This window comes from Bison bison, unplaced genomic scaffold (assembly GCF_000754665.1).
Source record: "Bison bison bison isolate TAMUID 2011002044 unplaced genomic scaffold, Bison_UMD1.0 scf7180017864224, whole genome shotgun sequence".
NCBI classification, from domain to species: Eukaryota; Metazoa; Chordata; class Mammalia; order Artiodactyla; family Bovidae; genus Bison; species Bison bison.
Window position 1 is genome coordinate 841,051 of NW_011494796.1, and position 18,924 is coordinate 859,974.

Sequence of the window (18,924 nt, forward strand, 5' to 3'; positions counted from 1 at the left end):
CAGGCGGCCAGGGCAGGAAGCCCAGGGCCCTGCACTCACTGTGCCAGGGCTGAGCCCAGAAGGCGCTGCTCAGAGCCGAGGGCAGAGCAGGTCAGGCCAGCAGGGGCTCCCGCGCACAGACCGAGCAAGCAGTGCAAACAGCACCTCTGAAATGCCATCTATCGTTCACTCATTGGCATTCACTCATCGGAGGCACTCATCGGCACTTCTTTTGTGGAAGGTGATCTGTATTTGTGACTCCAAAAAAAAAGTGTCAATTAGTGAATTACTGAAATATCTGCTTCCGTCAGGAGAACAAGAGGAACACAGAAACTGATTATTTTCCTACTCGGGTTGGAAAACAGAGGAAATAAAAATAGAAAACTAAGTACCTCCACATGTAAATCAGTACTGCTTGGCTTCTCAGACCTGAATCCCCCATTGATGTCCAAATGAGATCCTGCCTCTGTGGGGCTGACAGGCCTGGTACTCTGCATTTCTCCCTGGCTTAAGACTCCACCCACCAACCTCTGGACCAGGACCTAGGAACACAAGGAGTTACATGCAAATATGATAGTTTTTCCAATGTAAACATTGGTCCACTGTGGGCTTCCAGGACCAAGGATGCCATATCTGGTGAACTTAGCCATCCTTTACTTCCGATAGCTCAGACACATAGGTCACTGCCAAGGATGCCCCATCTGTGACACTGGAAACCACTGGCCACTGCCGTCAGATTCGAGCGGCCCAAGAGCTCCCAGCTCCAGACTCCCAGCTGCAGTGGATAGCTCTGCAGCATGACTGGCACATGCCTGTGAGGAGGCTGCGGACATAAATAGTCTTGTTTCTTGATTATTTTCCTTTTGCAAGCTTGGCCTTTACAGCCATCCTAGGATTTGAGGTGAAGCATCTCCAGAGATGAGAGATGCCGAAGAGATCAAGAAGAGATGGAAAGAATACATGGAAGAACTGTACAAAAAAACTATCTTAATGAATTGGTTAAGGCGATGGTGTGGTCAGTCACCCACAATCAGACATTCTGGAGTGTGAAGTCAGGGGGGTCTTAGGAAGCACTGCTGTCAATAAAGCTAGTGGATGTGATGGCATTCCAGTAGAGCTATTAAAATCCCTAAAAGATGATGCTATCAAACTGCTGCACTCAATATATCAGCAAATCTGGAAGACCTAGCAGTGGCCACAGGACTGGAAAAGGTCAGTCCTTATTCCAATTCCCAAAAAGGGTAGTACCAAAGAATGTGCTAACCATCGGACAATTGCACTCATCTCCCATAGTAAAGTCATGCTTAAAATCTTGCATGCTAGGCTTCAGAATTACATGAAACATGAACTTCCAGACGTCCAAGCTGGGTTTAGGAAAGACAGAGGAACCAGAGATGAAATTGCCAACATTTGCTGGATCATAGAGAAAGCAAGGGAATTCCAGAAAAATATCTACTTCTGTTTCATCAACTATGCTAAAGCCTTTGACTGTGTGAATCACAACAAACTGTGGAAAACTCTTAAAGAGAAGGGAATACCAGACCAGCTTACTTGTCTCCTGAGAAACCTGTATGCAGGTCAGGAAGCAACAGTTAGAACCCTGCCTGTATGGAACATCCAACTGGTTCAGGACTGAGAAAGGAGTATGACAGAGCTGTCTGCTGTCACCTCGTTTGTTTAACTTATACGCTCAGCACATCATGAGAAAGACTGCACTGAATGAGTTACAAGCTGGAATTAAGATAGGCAGGAGAAACATCAACAACCTTCAGTTCAGTTCACTCGCTCAGTCATGTCTGACCCTTCACGACCCCTTGGATTGCAGCATGCCAGGCTTCCCTGTACATCACCAACTCCAGGAAATTCAGGTCCACTGAGTTGGTGATGCCATCCAACCATCTCATCCTGTCATTCCCTTCTCCTCCCACCTTCAGTCTTTCCCAGTATCAGGGTGTTTTCTACTGAGTCAGTTCTTCACATCAGATGGCCAAAGTATTGGAGCTTCATCTTTAGCATCAGTCCTTCCAATGAATATTCAGGACTGATCTCCTTCAGGATGGATTGGTTGGATCTCCTTGCAGTCCAAGGGACTCTCAAGAATCTTCTTCAACACCACAGTTCAAAACCATCAATTTTTGGGCGCTCAGCTTTCTTTATAGTCCAACTCTCACATCCATACATGACTACTGGAAAAACCATAGCTTTGACTAGACAGACCTTTGTTGGCAAAGTAACGTCTCTGCTTTTTAATATGCTATCTAGGTTGGTCATAACTTTTCTTCCAAAGAGCAAGCGTCTTTTAATTTCATGGCTACAATCACCAGTGATTCTGGAGCCCAAGAAAATAAAGTCTGCCACTGCTTCCACTGTTTCTCCATCTATTTGCCATGAAGTGATGGGACTGGATGCCATGATCTTAGTTTTTAATATTGAGTTTTAAGCCAGCTTTTTCACTCTCCTCTTTCACTTTTATCAAGAGGCTCTTTAGTTCCTCTTCACTTTCTGCCATAGGGTAGTGTCATCTGCATATCTGAGGTTATTGATATTTCTCCTGACAATCTTGATCCCAGCTTGTGCTTCATCCAACCCGACATTTCTCACGATGTACTCTGCATATAATGTTAAATTAGCAGGGTGACAATACACAGCCTTAATGTACTACTTTACCAATTTGGAACCAGTCTGTTGTCCCGTGTCTGGTTCTAAGTGTTGTTTCTTGACCTGCAACCAGATTTCTCAGGAGGCAGGTAAGGTAGGAGGTCTGGTATTCCCATCTCTTGAAGAATTTTCCACAGTTTGTTGTGATCTACACAGTCAAAGACTTTGGCGTAATCAATAAAGCAGAAGTAGATGTTTTTCAGGAATTCTCTTGCTTTTTCTATGATCCAACTGATGCTGGGAATTTCATCTCTGGTTCCTCTGCCTTTTCTATATCCAGCTTGAACATCTAGAAGTTCATGGTTCACGTTCTGTTGAAGCGAACAACCTCAGATGTGTGAATGATACCACTCTAATGGCAGAAAGTGAAGAGGAAGTAAAGAACCTCTTGATGATGGTGAAGGAAGAGAGTGAAAAAGCTGGCTTAAACAGTAAAGAAATTAAGATCATGGCATCTGGCCCCATTACTTCATGGCAAATAGAAGGGGAAAAGGTAGAAGCAGTGACAGATTTCCTCTTCTTAGGCTCTAAAATCACCACAGATGATGACTGCACCCATAAAATCAGAAGATGATTGCTGCCTGGCAAGAAAGCTATGACCAACCTAGACTGTGTTAAAAAGCAAACACGTCACTGTGCCGATATAGTCAAGATTATGGTCTTCCCAGATGTCATGTACAATTGTAAAAGCTCAACCACAAAGAAGGCAGAGTGCTAAAGAACTGATGCCTTCAAACTGTGGTGCTGGAAAAGACTCCTGAGAGTCCCTTGGACAGTGAGGACATCAAACCAGTCAATCTTAAAGAAATCAATCCTGAATATTGGAAGGACTGACGCTGAATCTGAAGCTCCAGTATTTTGGTCACCTGATGAGAAGAGCCAACTCATGGGAAAAGTCCCTGACGCTGAGAAAGATCAGGGCGAAAGAGGGCAGAAGGAGAAAGGACATCAGAGGATGAGATGGTTGGATGGCATCAATGATGCAATGGACATGAACTTGGGCAAACTCCGGAGATGGTGAGAGACAGGGAGGCCTGGAGCACTGCAGTCCATGGGGTCACAAAGAGATGGACACAACTGGGCAACTGAACAATGAACAACATTTCCAGAAAGCCCTGGTGGTTCTGTGGACCTTGGTGATGACGTCGGCACTGCAGCACGGGGCGTTGCATCTGCTGAGATCAGCACCGCGGCTCCTAGGCTGCAGGTAGAGCCCTAACAGTCCCCAGCATGTGAGGCCAGCATCCTCCCTTCCTCTGTAGAGTACTTGCCAATAGCTGCGATATGTGAACAAGGATTCCTTCTAAAAACTGGGGCTTCCCCTCTGAAGCATGTAGCCCTGCCCTGTGAGGCAGTCAGGAGCAGCCCCCAGGATGCTGTGTGTCCAACCTACTCCTGTGCTCCTGAACCAGGGGGGTAGGTTAAAGCTGCAGACCCCGCATCCCAGACCCACAGGCATGCACTCCACACCACACCCAGGCCTCCTCAGGACCCCACACAACCCCCGCCAGCATTCAGTTCTCCAGCTTTCTCCTGCCGCTCTGGACTCATTGAGCCCAAAGCAATGTCTCCCACTTGGGACAGACCTGTTGGGTGTATTATGGGGCTCTTCTACACACAGAGGCCCACAGGGGCTGCGCATGCCCCCCTTAGAGGACTTCCAGGGCAGCCACAGGCAGGGGCAGGAGGGGAGGAGGACTTGATGCTGTTCCCATCTTGCAGGTGCTGAAACTGAGACCTGAGAGATTATATGACCCTCAGGTCACCAGCCAGGAGATACAGAACCCAAAGCCTGCTCCCCACAGTGCTCCCTGTGGCCGAGCTTGCCCAGGCCGCCTTCGTGGATCAACTGCCCACAGCATTTTCCTTCCCAGCCCCTCTGAGGACCATGGCCCCTCCTAGAACAGGGCTCTCCTCTGAGTCAGGAAGACAGCGTGAGGAGAGCCAGCCACCACCTGTCGGGTGAAAAGCTGGCATGTCAGGAGGACATGTGCTGCTTCACAGGCCGTGGAAGGTCAGCGTCACTTCTATTCTGTGGCCTGAGGGGCTGGAGTCTGCAGTCGGCCTCCCCAGCCCTGCCTGCCTCGCCTGTAACTGGGTTTTCCTTAGAGAGTCTTGGGGAAACAGGGCAGGCAGGGAGCGCGGGCAGGGTAGGGGGCGCTGGGCCAGGAGGGTGGGCAGCACCTTGGCCACTTCAGTCAGGCCGCAGCCTCGTGTGACCGCTTTTCACCCCAGCCACAGCGCAGCTCACCAAGCCTGCTAGCCCCAAGGGGGTGGGGGTGCTTTCTGCCTTCATCACGGTGCCCAGCACATGGGGTGCCGCGTCTGTGCACAAGAAGGGGCCTTTCAGCGCCTGCAGGTCCTCCCGGCTCCCCATCAGCACCTAGACCCCACGCCCTGTGTGTGTGTCTGTGTGTATGTGTGTGTTGGTGGTGGGGGGGATCCTCCCAGCTCCTTATCAGTGCCTGGACCCCATCCCCTCTGTGTTGGGGTGGGGGAGTGTTCCTCCCAGCTCCTCCTCAGCACCTGGACCCCACCCCCCGTGTGTGTGTGTGTGTCGGGGCGGGGAGTGTCCTCCCGGCTCCTCACCAGCACCTGTACCCCACCCTCTGTGTGTGTGTGATTGGGCGGGGAGGGTGATCCTCCCAGCTCCTCCTCAGCACCTGGACCCCACCCTCTGTGTGTGTGTGTGGGGGGGTGGTCCTCCTGGCTCCCCACCAGCACCTGGATCCTTCGGAGGCAGAGCCTTCTCGCAGCCCCAGAACCCCAGAGGTCACTGTCCACTGGCCTGCCCAGGACCCCGTGTTCAAGCAGGCCTCCTGGAGCAAAGTGAGGGACAAGGGCCATGGCCTGGTAAGAGGCACATCCCAAGGACCCCCAAAAAACCTGGCCAGGTTTTTGCCAATACATCAAAGCAGCAGAACTCCCACCAATCAAACCTTGAATGGAGCCCCCAGATACAAGTGTGTGTGCACACCTCTGTCTCCTGTACCTGTGCATTTGTACAGAGAGACACATACAGACAAACACGCCGCGTGTTCTGCCCCTGGCTTCTTGGCATCAGCAGTTTCCTTAGCCTGGCTGCTCCACCACAGAGCACATTCTAGTCGGGTATTGGGACAGTGATCAGCTTCCTTCCTGAGGTTCGGGCCTGGGGAGCTGTCCCTTAACTTCACGGCGATGCCCCAAAGTGCCTGCCTCGCCATAGGCTTTTGAGCCGGGCGCCAGGGTGAAGGCTACAAGGTCACTTGGCTGTGACTCCCGCTCCGGCACTGCAGCTGCCACCATGCCCAGGGCCGACCTCAGGGGAAAGACGTGCCAGATCCTCTGCTGCACCGGGAAGGTGCGAGCAGGGCCCGCCAGGTGCCATCTGGGGAGCGTGGGTCCAGCCCCCGCAGGCTGAGCACAGGAGCCGGAGCTGCAGAGGTGTAGGAAGAGGTTGCAGGGCCAGCCGTGAGCCAGGACGGGGCCACCCAGCTCTCCGGACCCACCACCTCCTCTGCGAGAGAGGAAGGCAGTGTTCTCATCTCAGGGCCCTGGGAACCTCAGGGAGCACAAACAGCCCAGCACCTCCCCCTACCCCAGGCAGGCAGAGTGCTAGGGTTCCATGTACCCCCAGGGTGGGTCTGGGTCAACCAGAGTACAAAGTGGTTCAGTGCTGGCCAAGAGAGCTGCAGAGACCACCGCCCCAGGCATGTCACTGGCAGAGTTCCCAGTTCTGAAAGCAGGGGAGGGGAGGGGAGGTGCTCTCTTTCAGAGGCATGTATTCGGGACAGACTCTACGGGACAGCTCGCGTGCATGCACGGAAGGGCCCTGGGTGTCCCCACGGAGGTGACAACTCGTGAGGGGCTGCATCCCAGCGGAAGTCGGGCCTAGTGCTGCAGAAGCTTCAGACCGAGGCGGCTTTCTGCCCTCAGGAGGGTCAGCCCAGTGGGCACCCTGTGCACGGGTGGAGACGGCCGGGGGTGGCCGGCCTGAGACTGGGTACAGCGTGGAGGGGCCGTGACGGGGGTGGGTGGGGTGCGGAGGTGCAGAGCGCTCCTCAGGGCTGTGGGACCGGTACGAGAAGGAGGGGTATCCAGGCCGCCCGCTCCTGCCACAGCAGCTCAGCGTGGACCTTTTCTCTGAAAGGTGCAATCAGTGGAACAAACAGCTGCCTCTGCTTAGAATAAAAGCAAACATCTTTTTTGCCTCTCAAGCCACAGGAGTGGAGTCAGAAGCACATGCTCCAAACCGGGCAGGAAGCCCAGCTGGGCCCTGTATGGCACTGCCACCGTGGGACCCCAGACTCACCTTGCCCAACCTGAGCATGGCATGCTGCCCCCCAACACCAACCCAGAGGCTGCACAGAGCACAGCCCAGGCCTCCTCATCCGGAACCTTCCATAGCACTGGCCTGGGTTCCCGGGGGTCAGCCCTGCACCCCGCCTGCCCTCTGCCCACACTAAGCCAAGAGCCTGGGCCGTGCTGTGTGCCACAGGGGATCTGGGTTACTCAGGAGTCCGTGTACCTCCCTCGAGAGAATCAGGAGCAGCAGTGACAGAGAGGCCTGGCATACGATGAGCGCTGGGGGAGAGTCCGCTGGGACCACCACGCAGGGCTGGGGGTGCGGGTGGGCTCCTCACGGGAAGGGTCACAGCTCTCTGACCACTGACAGGGCCCCCCGCAACCCCGGTCCCAGGGTATGCGGGGCCAGCATCTCCTGTCCACAGGTGGGCAGGCAGCCATCACAGATTTCTGGGGGCACGATGTGCAGGGTGGCGCCCCTCCCAGAATCCAAGCCCCCCAAGGCTCTGGTCTCTCTGGTGCTTGAGACAAAGTCCTACCCGAGCTCCGGGGCCCCGCCCTGCAGGCACAACTTCCCTGCGCACCTCAGCCTGCAGAGCCTGCTCGCAGAGTGTCCACTCAGGACGCCACACTCAGGACCCTCCAGGGGGTCTCCAGGGCTGAGGGCGGATGCCCCTCAGTCTCGCCCTTGCAGCCTCACAAAGTCCGTCCTCACAAGACTTCCCGCCTGATGGTCAAGGTTCCAGAACGCTCGACCAAGGACAGATGACTGAAGAAGCCATTTGAAGTTCCTTCCAAAACAAACCTAGATCTGCAGGCCTTTGAAGCCGGCCTTCTTCACCACCCAAAAGGGCTCACGTCTAATCACCGGCAGGAGGAGCTGCTGAAAAGTCACTCATCAAAAGTACGTGAGAGTAATTTTTTTCCTTTTTTCTCAAAGACACAAGACTCACACAAAGATATTTGTTTGCATTAGCATTAGGTGTGTGCGTGCATACAACAAAGAATGATTTTGAAGCTTAGGCCTAATTCTAAACTTACAAAAACCCACACAGATGTAGCTCAGAGCCCAGTCTCTGGAAGAGAGAGGAGGATTCCTGGTCACCTGCAATGACACACTTTAGGAGGGGGCAGGGAGGGGAAGGCATCCAGTCACAGCTGCTACCTAGCAAGCGGCTCTACTGGAAACCAACAAACTTCAGCCTGACCTCAGCTGGGTGACAACACCCATCAGTCCCGCTAGGTCGAATCCCAGTGCCTTCTGCAGCACAGGTTACTCATCGGCACTGCTGGGAAAGCCCCAGTGTATCTCAGTATAGTTTAAACCCAGTTTAGATGTCAAGAGCATGGTTTCATCCACACCCAAGTGGGTAACAGTGTAGCACAGCTCCCCTCCCCTTACAGACAGACCCCCTGCAAGTTAGACAGGCTGGGACCTGGGACCCTTTGCTGCAGTGCCTGCACCTGAACAAATGTTTCCTCAAGCTACAAAATATCAAGAACCTATAAGTTACAAAAATAACTGTGTGCATGCACAGTTGGGACAAATTATGGACAAGACGCAAAAAGACCAAAAAAAAAAAAAAAACCACCACCAATCAACTGCCACATCTAAAGAGCCAACAGCAAAACATGGGGCTGGGACAAAAGCAGGGTACTGTGCCTGCCCCCTGCACACAGCACCACCGAAGGGTTTGCAAACCACCTGTGCCACCGCTTCAGCCCGAACGCTGGACACATCCCCCCACCCCCACAAAGGAAGTAACGTTGGGACCAGCTTGCCCTGCACCCCTCGGGGGAGCAGAGGGGCCTGTGGCTTGTTCTCGCCCTCACTGCTGCAGCAGGGGCTCCAGTGAAGACTGGCCTGACTTTGGTGTCTGGCCTCTTTTAATTTTCTCTTGACTGGGGAAGGCCAAGAACCCCGGTGGGCGTGGTTCACAGGACACCACGATGACCACGCAGAGGTGGGTGCGGACCCCTGCTCTGTTCACATGCATGGGGGCCAGACGCTCAGAAGCACTCTCACCAGTGCAGGTACCTAGCGCTGCCTTCCACAGAGGAGCCCACGGAGACGGAAGGCTTTATATAACGTCCCCTATAATTGTTGCTGAAGTGAGGAACTAGACTCTTTTTTTTTATAAACCACATTTAATTAATCACAAATTCTTATTGATCTTGCTCTTTAAATATTTCCTAAGTATAACTCATCTTGTTCATTTTCACAATTATTGTTCTAATTTTAGGCCATTACCATTTCTTTACTAGATTATTGCAGTATTTCCCTATTGGTTTCTTTGCCTTTAAAAAAAAATATTTTAATTGGAGGTTAATTACAATATTGTGGTAGTTTTGCCATGCACTGACATGAATCAGCCATGTGGGTGTACATGTGTCCCCATCCTGAAACCCCACCCTCTTCCCTCCCCATTGCTTCCCAAAGGGTCATCCCAGGGAACCAGCTTTGAGCGCCCTGTTTCATGCATCAAACCTGGACTGGCAATCTATTTCACATATGGTAATATACATGTTTCAATGCTATTCTCTCAAATCATCCCACCCTCGCATTCTCTCACAGAGTCTAAAAGTCTATTCTTTATATTTGAGTCTCTTTTGCTGTCTTGCATATAGGATCATCATTACCATCTTTCTAAATTCCATATATATGTGTTAATGAATGTGTATTAGTGTTTTTCTTTCTGACTTACTTCACTTTGTATAATAGGCTCCAGTTTCATCCACCTCATTAGAACTCAAATGCGTTCTTTTTAATAGCTGAGTAGCATTCCATTCGGAGAAGGCAATGGCACCCCACTCCAGTACTCTTGCCTGGAAAATCCCATGGATGGAGAGGCCTGGAAGGCTGCAGTCCATGGGGTCGCTGAGGGTCGGACATGACTGAGCGACTTCACTTTCACTTTTCACTTTCATGCATTGGAGAAGGAAATGGCAACCCACTCCAGTGTTCTTGCCTGGAGAATCCCAGGGATGGGGGAGCCTGCTGTGCTGCTATCTCTGGGGTCGCACAGAGTTGGACACGACTGAAGTGACTTAGCAGCAGCAGTAGCAGTATTCCATTGTGTATATGTACCACAGCTTTCTTATCCATTCATCTGCTGATAGACATCTAGGTTGCTTCCATGTCCTGGCTATTGTAAACAGTGCTGTGATGAACACTGGGGTACACGTGTCTCTTTCAATTCTGGTTTCCTCGGTGTGTATGCCCAGTAGTGGGATTGCTGGGTCGTATGACAGTTCTATTTCAGTTTTTTAAGGAATCTCCACACTGTTCTCCATAGTGGCTGTACTAGTTTGTATTTCCACCAACAGTGTAAGAGGGTTCCCTTTTCTCCGCACCCTCTCCAGCATTTATTGTTTGTAGACTTTTTGATAGCAACCATTCTGACTGGCGTGAGATGGTACCGCATTGTGGTTTTGATTTGCATTTCTCTGATAATGAGTGATGTTGACCATCTTTTCATGTGTTTGTCAGCCATCTGTATGTCTTCTTTGGAGAAATGTCTGTTTAGTTCCTTGGCCCGTTTTTTGATTGGGTCATTTATTATTCTGGAATTGAGCTGCATGAGCTGCTTATATATTTTTGAGATTAATTCTTTGTCAGTTGCTTCATTTGCTATTATTTTCTCCCATTCTGAGGGCTGTCTTTTCACCTTCCTTATAGTTTCCTTCTTTGTGCAAAAGCTTTTAAGTTTAATTAGGTCCCATTTGTTTATTTTTGCTTTTATTTGAAATGAGGAACTAGACTCTTAAACATTCAGAAACAAAAGGAGGCTGACACAAAACATTCAAATGCTGTGGCAACTGGTCTCATGTTGTGGGAGCAGGGACCTTCCTCTTGTCGGGAGCTCTTCTCAGAAAACAAGGGAAAGGGAGAGACCGCAGGCGCGACACCCCATCAAGAAATAAACTGCCTCACCGTGCACTGTGCAGAGATGGGGCTGCCTGGGCACCACTGCCTAATGCATTCAGGGAACAGAGATGATCGACAATCAGACTGAAAATCCCAGGCCCCTCAGGAGTGAGCTCCTGTAGGTCAACATGCTGCCGGAACACTACATTTCAGCCCAGGAAAGAATCTTTTTATCCTCTCCTCGAAGACAGTCAAAAGTGGTAACTTGGACATGCTCAGATCATCTGGCTTTATTCTTTGGGATACACACTTTGCACACACACACTCTCAGACACATATACATGCCTACACACACACACACACACACCTACATACACATCCATATTCACTTATGAGGAGGAACTTATGACAACTGGGAAGATCTCACATTGTCAGCTCCTGCTGGTAAAGAAATTCCTGCTCCAGAAACATACACACACAGCCTCAAACTTTTTTCAATCACTGATGTAATTCAACTACATTTAGAAAAACTGAAAAAAGATTAAATTATTTTTTCAAAGAAAACATACAAAAAACACTTCACATTGTACACCACCATAAATAGAACAAAAACCTTATTGCTTTTGTTATCATTTTCCTAGAATAAGAAGTAACTACTTCCAACCATACAAAAAACACAAATTTAAATGAACACAATGTTGAAGTTTTTATATATTGTAATAAGATCTTTTATGATTAATCCTCCACATAAACAGAATATTATCAATTTCCTGGCATTCAGCTGTTTTCATTAAGATAACAGTGCTTCACTCTCTGTAAAGTCTGCTTTGTTAGACCACAGGTTCAAGTTAAAAAATCCATGGCAAAGTCACCAGGATTAGAAACCAAAGCATCTTATTATACAATTAAATTGACATTCCCCATTAATCAAATACGGTTGATACTATAAAACATGGCATGTCTCAGATAATTATATTACCTACCTAACTGAATTGCTTTGAATATCCATACTTGCTAGAATTTAAAATTTGAGTCCAAATATATTCTCAAAATAATTTTCTTTCTCAGAGTCTTTCCTCTTACCTATTTAATATCCCTTAACAGAAGTATATGCTTGTTAAATTTGAGAATAAAAATGTCCCACAGTACCTATATATAATGGAATACTGCTCGGCCATTAAAAAGAGTGAAATAATACCATTTGCAGCAACACGGATGGACCTAGGGATTGTCGTACTGAGTGAAGTCAGAGAAGGACAAATATCGTACAACATCCTTTATGTGTGTGCAATCTAAAAAGAAACGACACAAATCACTTACTTACACAACAGAAAGGGACTCACAGACTTAGAGAACTTACAGTTGCTGGCAAAAGGATGGGCAGAGGGATAGTTAGGGAGTTTGGGATGGACAGGGACACATGCTATACTTAAAATGGATAACCGACAAGGACCTACTGTACAGCACATGGAATTCCGCTCAATGTTACGCAGCAGCCTGGATGGGAGGGGAGTCTGGGGGAGAATGGACACTTGTATTGTATGGCTGAGTTCCCGTCACAGTTCACCTAAAACTATCACAATACTTAATCAGCTACAGCCTAATACAAAATAAAAAGTTTTCAAAAAAATAAAAATAAAGCTCAACTTACAGACAAACATTTTTTTAAAAATGTCCCATAGAATAAATTATTAGCTTAATGACTACACTTCATGGTAAAAGAAAACCATGAATCTTTTTGTTAAGGCTTGATATCACTGATCCAATTAACACACCCAGCCAGCTGTCTTTGTTTTCCACTTGGATGACAGATGGTTTCCTTCTTCAGTCTCACAGCAGAGAATGTAACTAATTTGAAGACTACTGGAAAAGCTTAAGGAAAAAGAAACTTTGTTGCAAGAACCATATCACAAACCACTTTTTCACCCCTAGTTTTCCTACCATAGAGATAATTTGGGGAGCATGTGTAGGTAGAAACAAAAAATATTAATTTTGTTTCCTCATACTTGGAATTTTGGTTATCCTTCTCAGCTCCTTGAATTTTATCAAGTAGCTTGGGGGAGGACTGCCTCTCCCTCCTAAAGGAAACTCAGCTTTGTCACTGCCTGAGAGTCTGGCACCCAATACTGGTGGGATTTTAGACAAATCTATGTGCATAAGTGCAAGGAAAGCCACGTCACTGACGTAGGATTAGGATCCTGCCAGTCTGGACATTAGGGGGAGGATGGACACATGTATATTCAAGTATATGTATACTTAAAAAGCATTACTTTTTAAGGTAGTGCTTCTCAGACTTTTTCCAGCCTAGGAAATTCCATACTGATGTCATCAGGAGCACGTGCCAGGCACACATGCACACACATATGCACACACCCACACACGCCTGGGCAGAGCGAACTTGGGCAGGCTCGTGGGTTCAGCTCTTCCTACAGTTCTTGCAATCAGCGCTTCACACCACAGGAAGCAGATGGCCCCGTGGGTGTGGGCAACAATCCCACAGGTCCATCCAAGAGACAAACCAGAGGAACGTTTTTTCCCAGGAAACTAGCCCACATGAAGTCCCCTCCTGGACAGCCCTTCCCTGACTCCAATATGCCTTCTGTGCCTCGGGGCCCCACCCTCTGCCAAACTCCATCACTGGGCACGCGGGCCCCGACTGCTGCTTTATCCCTGGTAGTAGCTCTGGTCCACCTCTGCGCAATTTCCTTATTTACCACTAGGGGAAAGAGGTTTGCCTATTTTGATGGGTGCCTAGAATAGCATTTAACATATAGTAGGTGCTCAGGAAATGTTTGCTAAAAGAATGAAACATCACAAAAATGACTCTGTAAAAAAAAAAAAAATGATCACTGTGAAATCATCAGCATAAGGAAGACCTGAATGAACGTGTGGGATGGGGAGAGAGACACCCAGAACGGACTTTTGTCTATAAAAGTGTACAACATCATTACCTCACAATTTATATTTAAAAATATGATTTGGAAATGTTTGCACCACTATGAACGGGAGAGGCCCGGTAAGATCTGACTCCCAGGAAGCTGGAACAAATGTGAGTTGCTGGGACAGCTCATGGTCAGCCTTGCTGCTGCTGCTAAGTCGCTTCAGTCGTGTCTGACTCTGTGTGACCTCATAGATGGCAGCCCACCAGGATCCCTCATCCCTGGGATTCTCCAGGCAAGAACACTAGAGTGGGTTGCCATTTCCTTCGCCAATGCATGAAAGTGAAAAGTGAAAGTGAAGTCGCTCAGTCGTCTCCGAGTCTTAGCGACCCCATGGATTGCAGCCCACCAGGCTCCTCTGTCCATGGGATTTTCCAGGCAAGAGTACTGGAGTGGGGTGCCATTGCCTTCTCCTGGTCAGCCTTGGAGTCCCTTTTATTTCGTGGATAATGCCAATTTGACAGTTTGATCCAAACTTCGTTTTTTTCATTTTTGGTTTGCAGGATCTTAGTTCCCCAACCAGGGACTGAACCATCGGGCTCTCTGCAGTGAAAGCACGGAGTCCTAACCACAAGGGAACTTACATGACCCCAACATTAAACCAAATGTTCAGTTTGAAGTGCCAATATCTACATTTCCTTCTCCAGAGCCGAGACGGCTGGGTGGCTGGAGGTGTCCGGGAGCCCTGTCCTTTGACCCGGGGATCTGGGCAGGCCACACGTGCACCCCACCTCACTGTCATCATGCTGGGCTTCCAGCCTCTGAATTCTGTATGATTTGGCGAACACTCTTCAGTAAATACAATGCTGTGTCCACCTCTGAGACATCATCTGACCTGTGTCACTGCCTAAAACACTCCCTGGCTCCCAGACCCTCCCATCCTCGCCTTCAGAATGCAGTTCACGGCCTCTTTCTGGATGCCTCCCTGGCCTTCTGGAAGGCCCTTTCCCATCCCGTCCCCTCAAGGGCGTCTCTTCACTGCTCAGTGTCGAGCATCTGCTGGCGAGCAGGCCTGGGCCCACCACCTTAAATGCCCAGACCCTGCAGCGTGTGGACCACTTCTGTCTTTCTCAGCATCCTTCCTGGCAAACAAGCTCTTCATAAACGACTTCAGAAACTGGAAAGGGTGGGAAGAGGAGCCACTTTCTCACTGTCAGCAAGGATGGGGGCGGCGCCAGCAGTCCACTCAGTGCATTTGGCCTCCGGGACTCTCAGCTCAGGGGACCGGGGCCTGAGCCTGCTCTGCTGCCCCCTGCACCAAGTCCTGAGCCCCTCTCATGCACAGGCCTGGGACCCCCAGAGCTGCTGTCCAGAGAGTCACCTCTGGCAGTCGTTCACGGCAGCAGCAGGAGTCACACACAGAGGGGGCATCCCCAGCACCCAACTCTAGCAGCTCCTCTCAGCGGATGGCACCTGCCCCAGCATCTCAAAAGTTACCATGCCCAGCACCTCTCAGTGGATAGCACCAGCCCCGGTATCCCAAAGGCAGCATGCCCAGCACCTCTCAGCGATGGCACCTGTCCGGCATCTCAAAGTCATCATGCCCAGCACCTCTCAGTGATGGCACCTGGCCTGCATCTCAAAGGCATCATGCCTAGCACCTCTCAGTGATGGCACCTGCCCCAGCATCCCAAAGTTACCATGCCCAGCACCTCTCAGTGGATAGCACCAGCCCCGGTATCCCAAAGGCAGCATGCCCAGCACCTCTCAGCGATGGCACCTGCCTCAGCATCTTGAATTTATCATGCCCAGCACCTCTCAGCGGATGGCACCACCCTCGGCATCCCACAGGCATCACGCCCCAGTGCCTCTCAGCGGAAGGCTTCCCTACTCCCGTGAGGGCTGAGCCCCTGGGACAGCCCCCAGTAGCTTTCCTACCATCCCACAAGGGACGGCCACGAACTCGGCCATGAGAGCAAGGCTCAGCTTCAGGGCCTCTTCCCTGGACGCTGTCTCAGCCCCAGGACCACTGGCTGTTCTGTCAGCCCTTCTGCATTCTGGGGAGTCACTTTACTTCTTACTGTGCAACCCCCATGGGGAATTCTTGCTTTACATCAAACTTGCCCTAAATCAGGTGTGGTTTCTGCCTCCTCACTAGACCCTGGTGGATGCACCCAGACCCTGCATGATTGTCAAGGCCCTCTCTTATTCTTCACCTAAGTTTTTCAAATAGCTCTAATTTAAGCTCCCCTAGGGGCCTCCACTTTTAACAGAGCTGTCATCAACTTGGGACAGTATTACTGTGTACTGGACAGGAATAAGCTTTTCAAAACCTGCCTGAGATGCCAGCTGACTCCATCTGTGAAAACCTCACCTCAATACACAGGACTGAAATGTTCCTGACATTGTAGCGTTACAGCTGAACCTTGGTTTTCCAATTGTCAGGCTTCCATGGGGAAGTTCATATATTTCAGAATAATATTGTATAAAGAAAAATTCAGGTACCAGAAAAATGCCTCTGGACATTAGGGAAAGAAGGGGAGAAAAAAACAGAAAGGGGAAAAAATATACTAATAATAGGGACTAGAGTGTGCATGTTGAAGAATCTGGGTGCTAATACAGACCTTTTTTTTTTTTAATAAATCAAAATGGTTCAGGTTCCTAATTTTGGCTCAGCTCCACTGGCCTCCACAGGCACACACAGGCCCTACGCAGGTAGGTTAAGGATGCATCCGTCTGTGGCCATCCTGGAATTTCAACATCCAATCCATCTTACAAATTACACATTTGTACAAAGCACCAATGAATAGTAAGGTGTTCCAGCTTTCGTTTGGGAAAAAAATGGGTTGAGGAGGCTTTTAGATATTACTGAGTTTAGCAGCTGAACAAACCAGATGATAGGAAACAAGAAAGTCACTCAGGAGAGCTGACCAAGGAGATGCACCTACCTGGCTCTGCCCCTCTTGCCATCCAAACAGATCCACTCTGCTCTCCAGTTCTGCAGTTTCACCAGATTGTCCCACAGTGTCTGAGCTTTCATCCATTAGATGCTCAGGTGCGTCTGTTTATGTTACACGCACCTTCTGCACACACTGGCCGCTTCTCAGGATGGAGCTGGAGTTTGTGTCGTCACCGCCTCCCTCCAATCCAAGCCCATCCTTGCTGACCTCAGGGGTGGTTCCCACGCTGGGCTGGACCCTGGAAAGGGCTCACAAACTGCGGGCTTTGGGGACCAGGGTTAGGCCCGGGAGTTAGGCGGCCTCAGAGCAGAGGCACACGGAGCCTGGGGGAATGCGGGGCAGGGTAAGCTCGCCCTGTGCACTTACTACCAAACCCTGGAGCACGATCAATAAGGAAGCTGAAGCGCACTGGAGGGGCCAGTGCTGGGCCCCGAGGGTGCCCAGCGAGCCCTGCCATCAACTCTTCTGATCTGGGAGGAGACGATCCCGTTTTTAAAAACACCATTTTTAATGTTTATGTATGCTTTGCCTCATTGCAAGAAAGATTTGAAGCAACTCACAAAAACATTCTTGGCACAAAAGGAGCCTGAAACGAGGAGATCAGGGTAGTGGATGGAAGCAAGGGCACAATGGTCCGGACATGGTGAGGAAGTTGGGGTCTGCAGGAGGTGACTGAGCATCAGGCTCAGAAAGTCCTGCCACCAGGGCTGGCGAGGGCCCCAGGGTGTGGGAGGCCATCTGGCCCTTTGCAAATGTGTCGAGGTGGGCACAGCAACCAAGGGCAAACGGCACGGACACTCACAGCGGAAGCCAGGGATACTCCCCAGCCACACTGCACGACGAACACTGCCCCGCAGATGCCAACAGTGCCCCAGGGACACCCCAGGCTATAAAACAAGCCAACTGCTCCAGAACCCCTCGGTGCTGACTCTAAGGCCTGGCTCCTCTGTAGGAGCTCACGAAGACAGGGCAACGACAGAGGAAGAGACCCCTCCACGCCCCTCAGTGGCGGCCTCCCTGAAACACAGGAGCACATCGTCTCAGGTGCTTCCTAAACCTTCCTTCCTTGATGGCAAGGCCCACATGCACAGAGACAGGCAGCGGGGTGTCAGAACAAGGGCCGCCATGATCCTGATCATGCTCCCTGCCAGCCCCTGAGGTCGGCGCCCTGTCTCCTCTGCACAGGCCTGGAGGGCGACAGAGGAGGGAGCCTCCTGAGGGCTCTGAGCTTTCAGCCACTGGCTGCTGGTGGGTACCGGGGCTGGGCCCGGCCCCCGGTTCTACCTCTCAGTCCTCACAGGCCTAGCATATCTGAGCTGGACTGACGCTCCTCCCAGACAGGATCCAGTCAGAGACGGTAACTCAGATGGACCCGGGTGGATGCGGGTGACCTCAGACACATCCCTGAGGAGAGGAATTCCTAAGCCGCATGCTGCAGCCAGGTCGCTACTTCTGCTGTGTCAGAACAAGAGCAACAGGCAGAAATGCGCCAACAGTCGGCCAGGCCCAAGTGTTTGCAGTGACGTCAAGGCCATTCCAAGTCTGAGAAGTGGACAGTGGACCCAGACTCCCAGAGCCAGACTGCTCCCCGCCCCTGGGCAGTCCGACCGCCCCACCCAGGCGCGGACCTGCTCTCGCAGGAAGTGAACGCCCAGACCCTCGCTCCCCCACCCCCCAACCAGGCGTGGACCTGCTCTCACAGGAAACGAACGCGCCCAGAGGCATGGAGGCCCACGCGGGAGACACGGCGGAACGCAGTCCCCGGGCCGGAACACGCCAGGTCCACTCAGACCCTCGGCCCCACTCAGGCGCGGACCTGCTCTCACAGGAAATGAACGCGCCCAGAGGCATGGAGGCCCACTCGGGAGACACGGTGGGATGCAGTCCCCGGGGCCAGAACGCACCAGGTCACTTACGAGCTCAGAGAAGCCTCGGACCACCTGGCGCCGCTTCAGGTTGGTCTCCCCATCCAGGTTGGCTGTCTCGATGTGGCACAGCCCGTCGGGGTCGCTGGAGGACAGCAGCAGGATGTCCGCGGGGATGGTCTCATTGCAGCGAAGGCGCACGAAGTCTCCCACGCGGATCTCCTTCCAGAACCGGTTCACGTACTGCTCCTCCTCCCTGGCAAAGAGACGGCGGTTAACAAGGCTGGCGGAGGCCAACTGAGGCCACATCTGGGTGGCGGGCACACGCAGCTCGGTGAAGGCTCTGTGCCACGCTCTGGCATGTGGAAAATTTCCATAATAAGAAATGCTGAGAACCCCCCTGCTGGCACAGCAGGTAAAAATCTGCC

The 18,924-nt window shown here is 50.9% G+C and overlaps 1 protein-coding gene across 1 annotated transcript in view; it reads right to left on the reverse strand.

Annotated features, from left to right (window-relative positions):
- The window catches only part of ATP10A (ATPase, class V, type 10A), a gene marked incomplete at its 5' end in the record, with an annotated part of 181,888 nt that overhangs the window by 90,033 nt on the left and 72,931 nt on the right, over nucleotides 1-18,924 (reverse strand). The window contains one exon of the mRNA XM_010845848.1: nucleotides 18,548-18,752. Coding sequence (XP_010844150.1) covers nucleotides 18,548-18,752 — 205 coding nt within the window. The remainder of the gene's footprint in view (nucleotides 1-18,547; nucleotides 18,753-18,924) is intronic.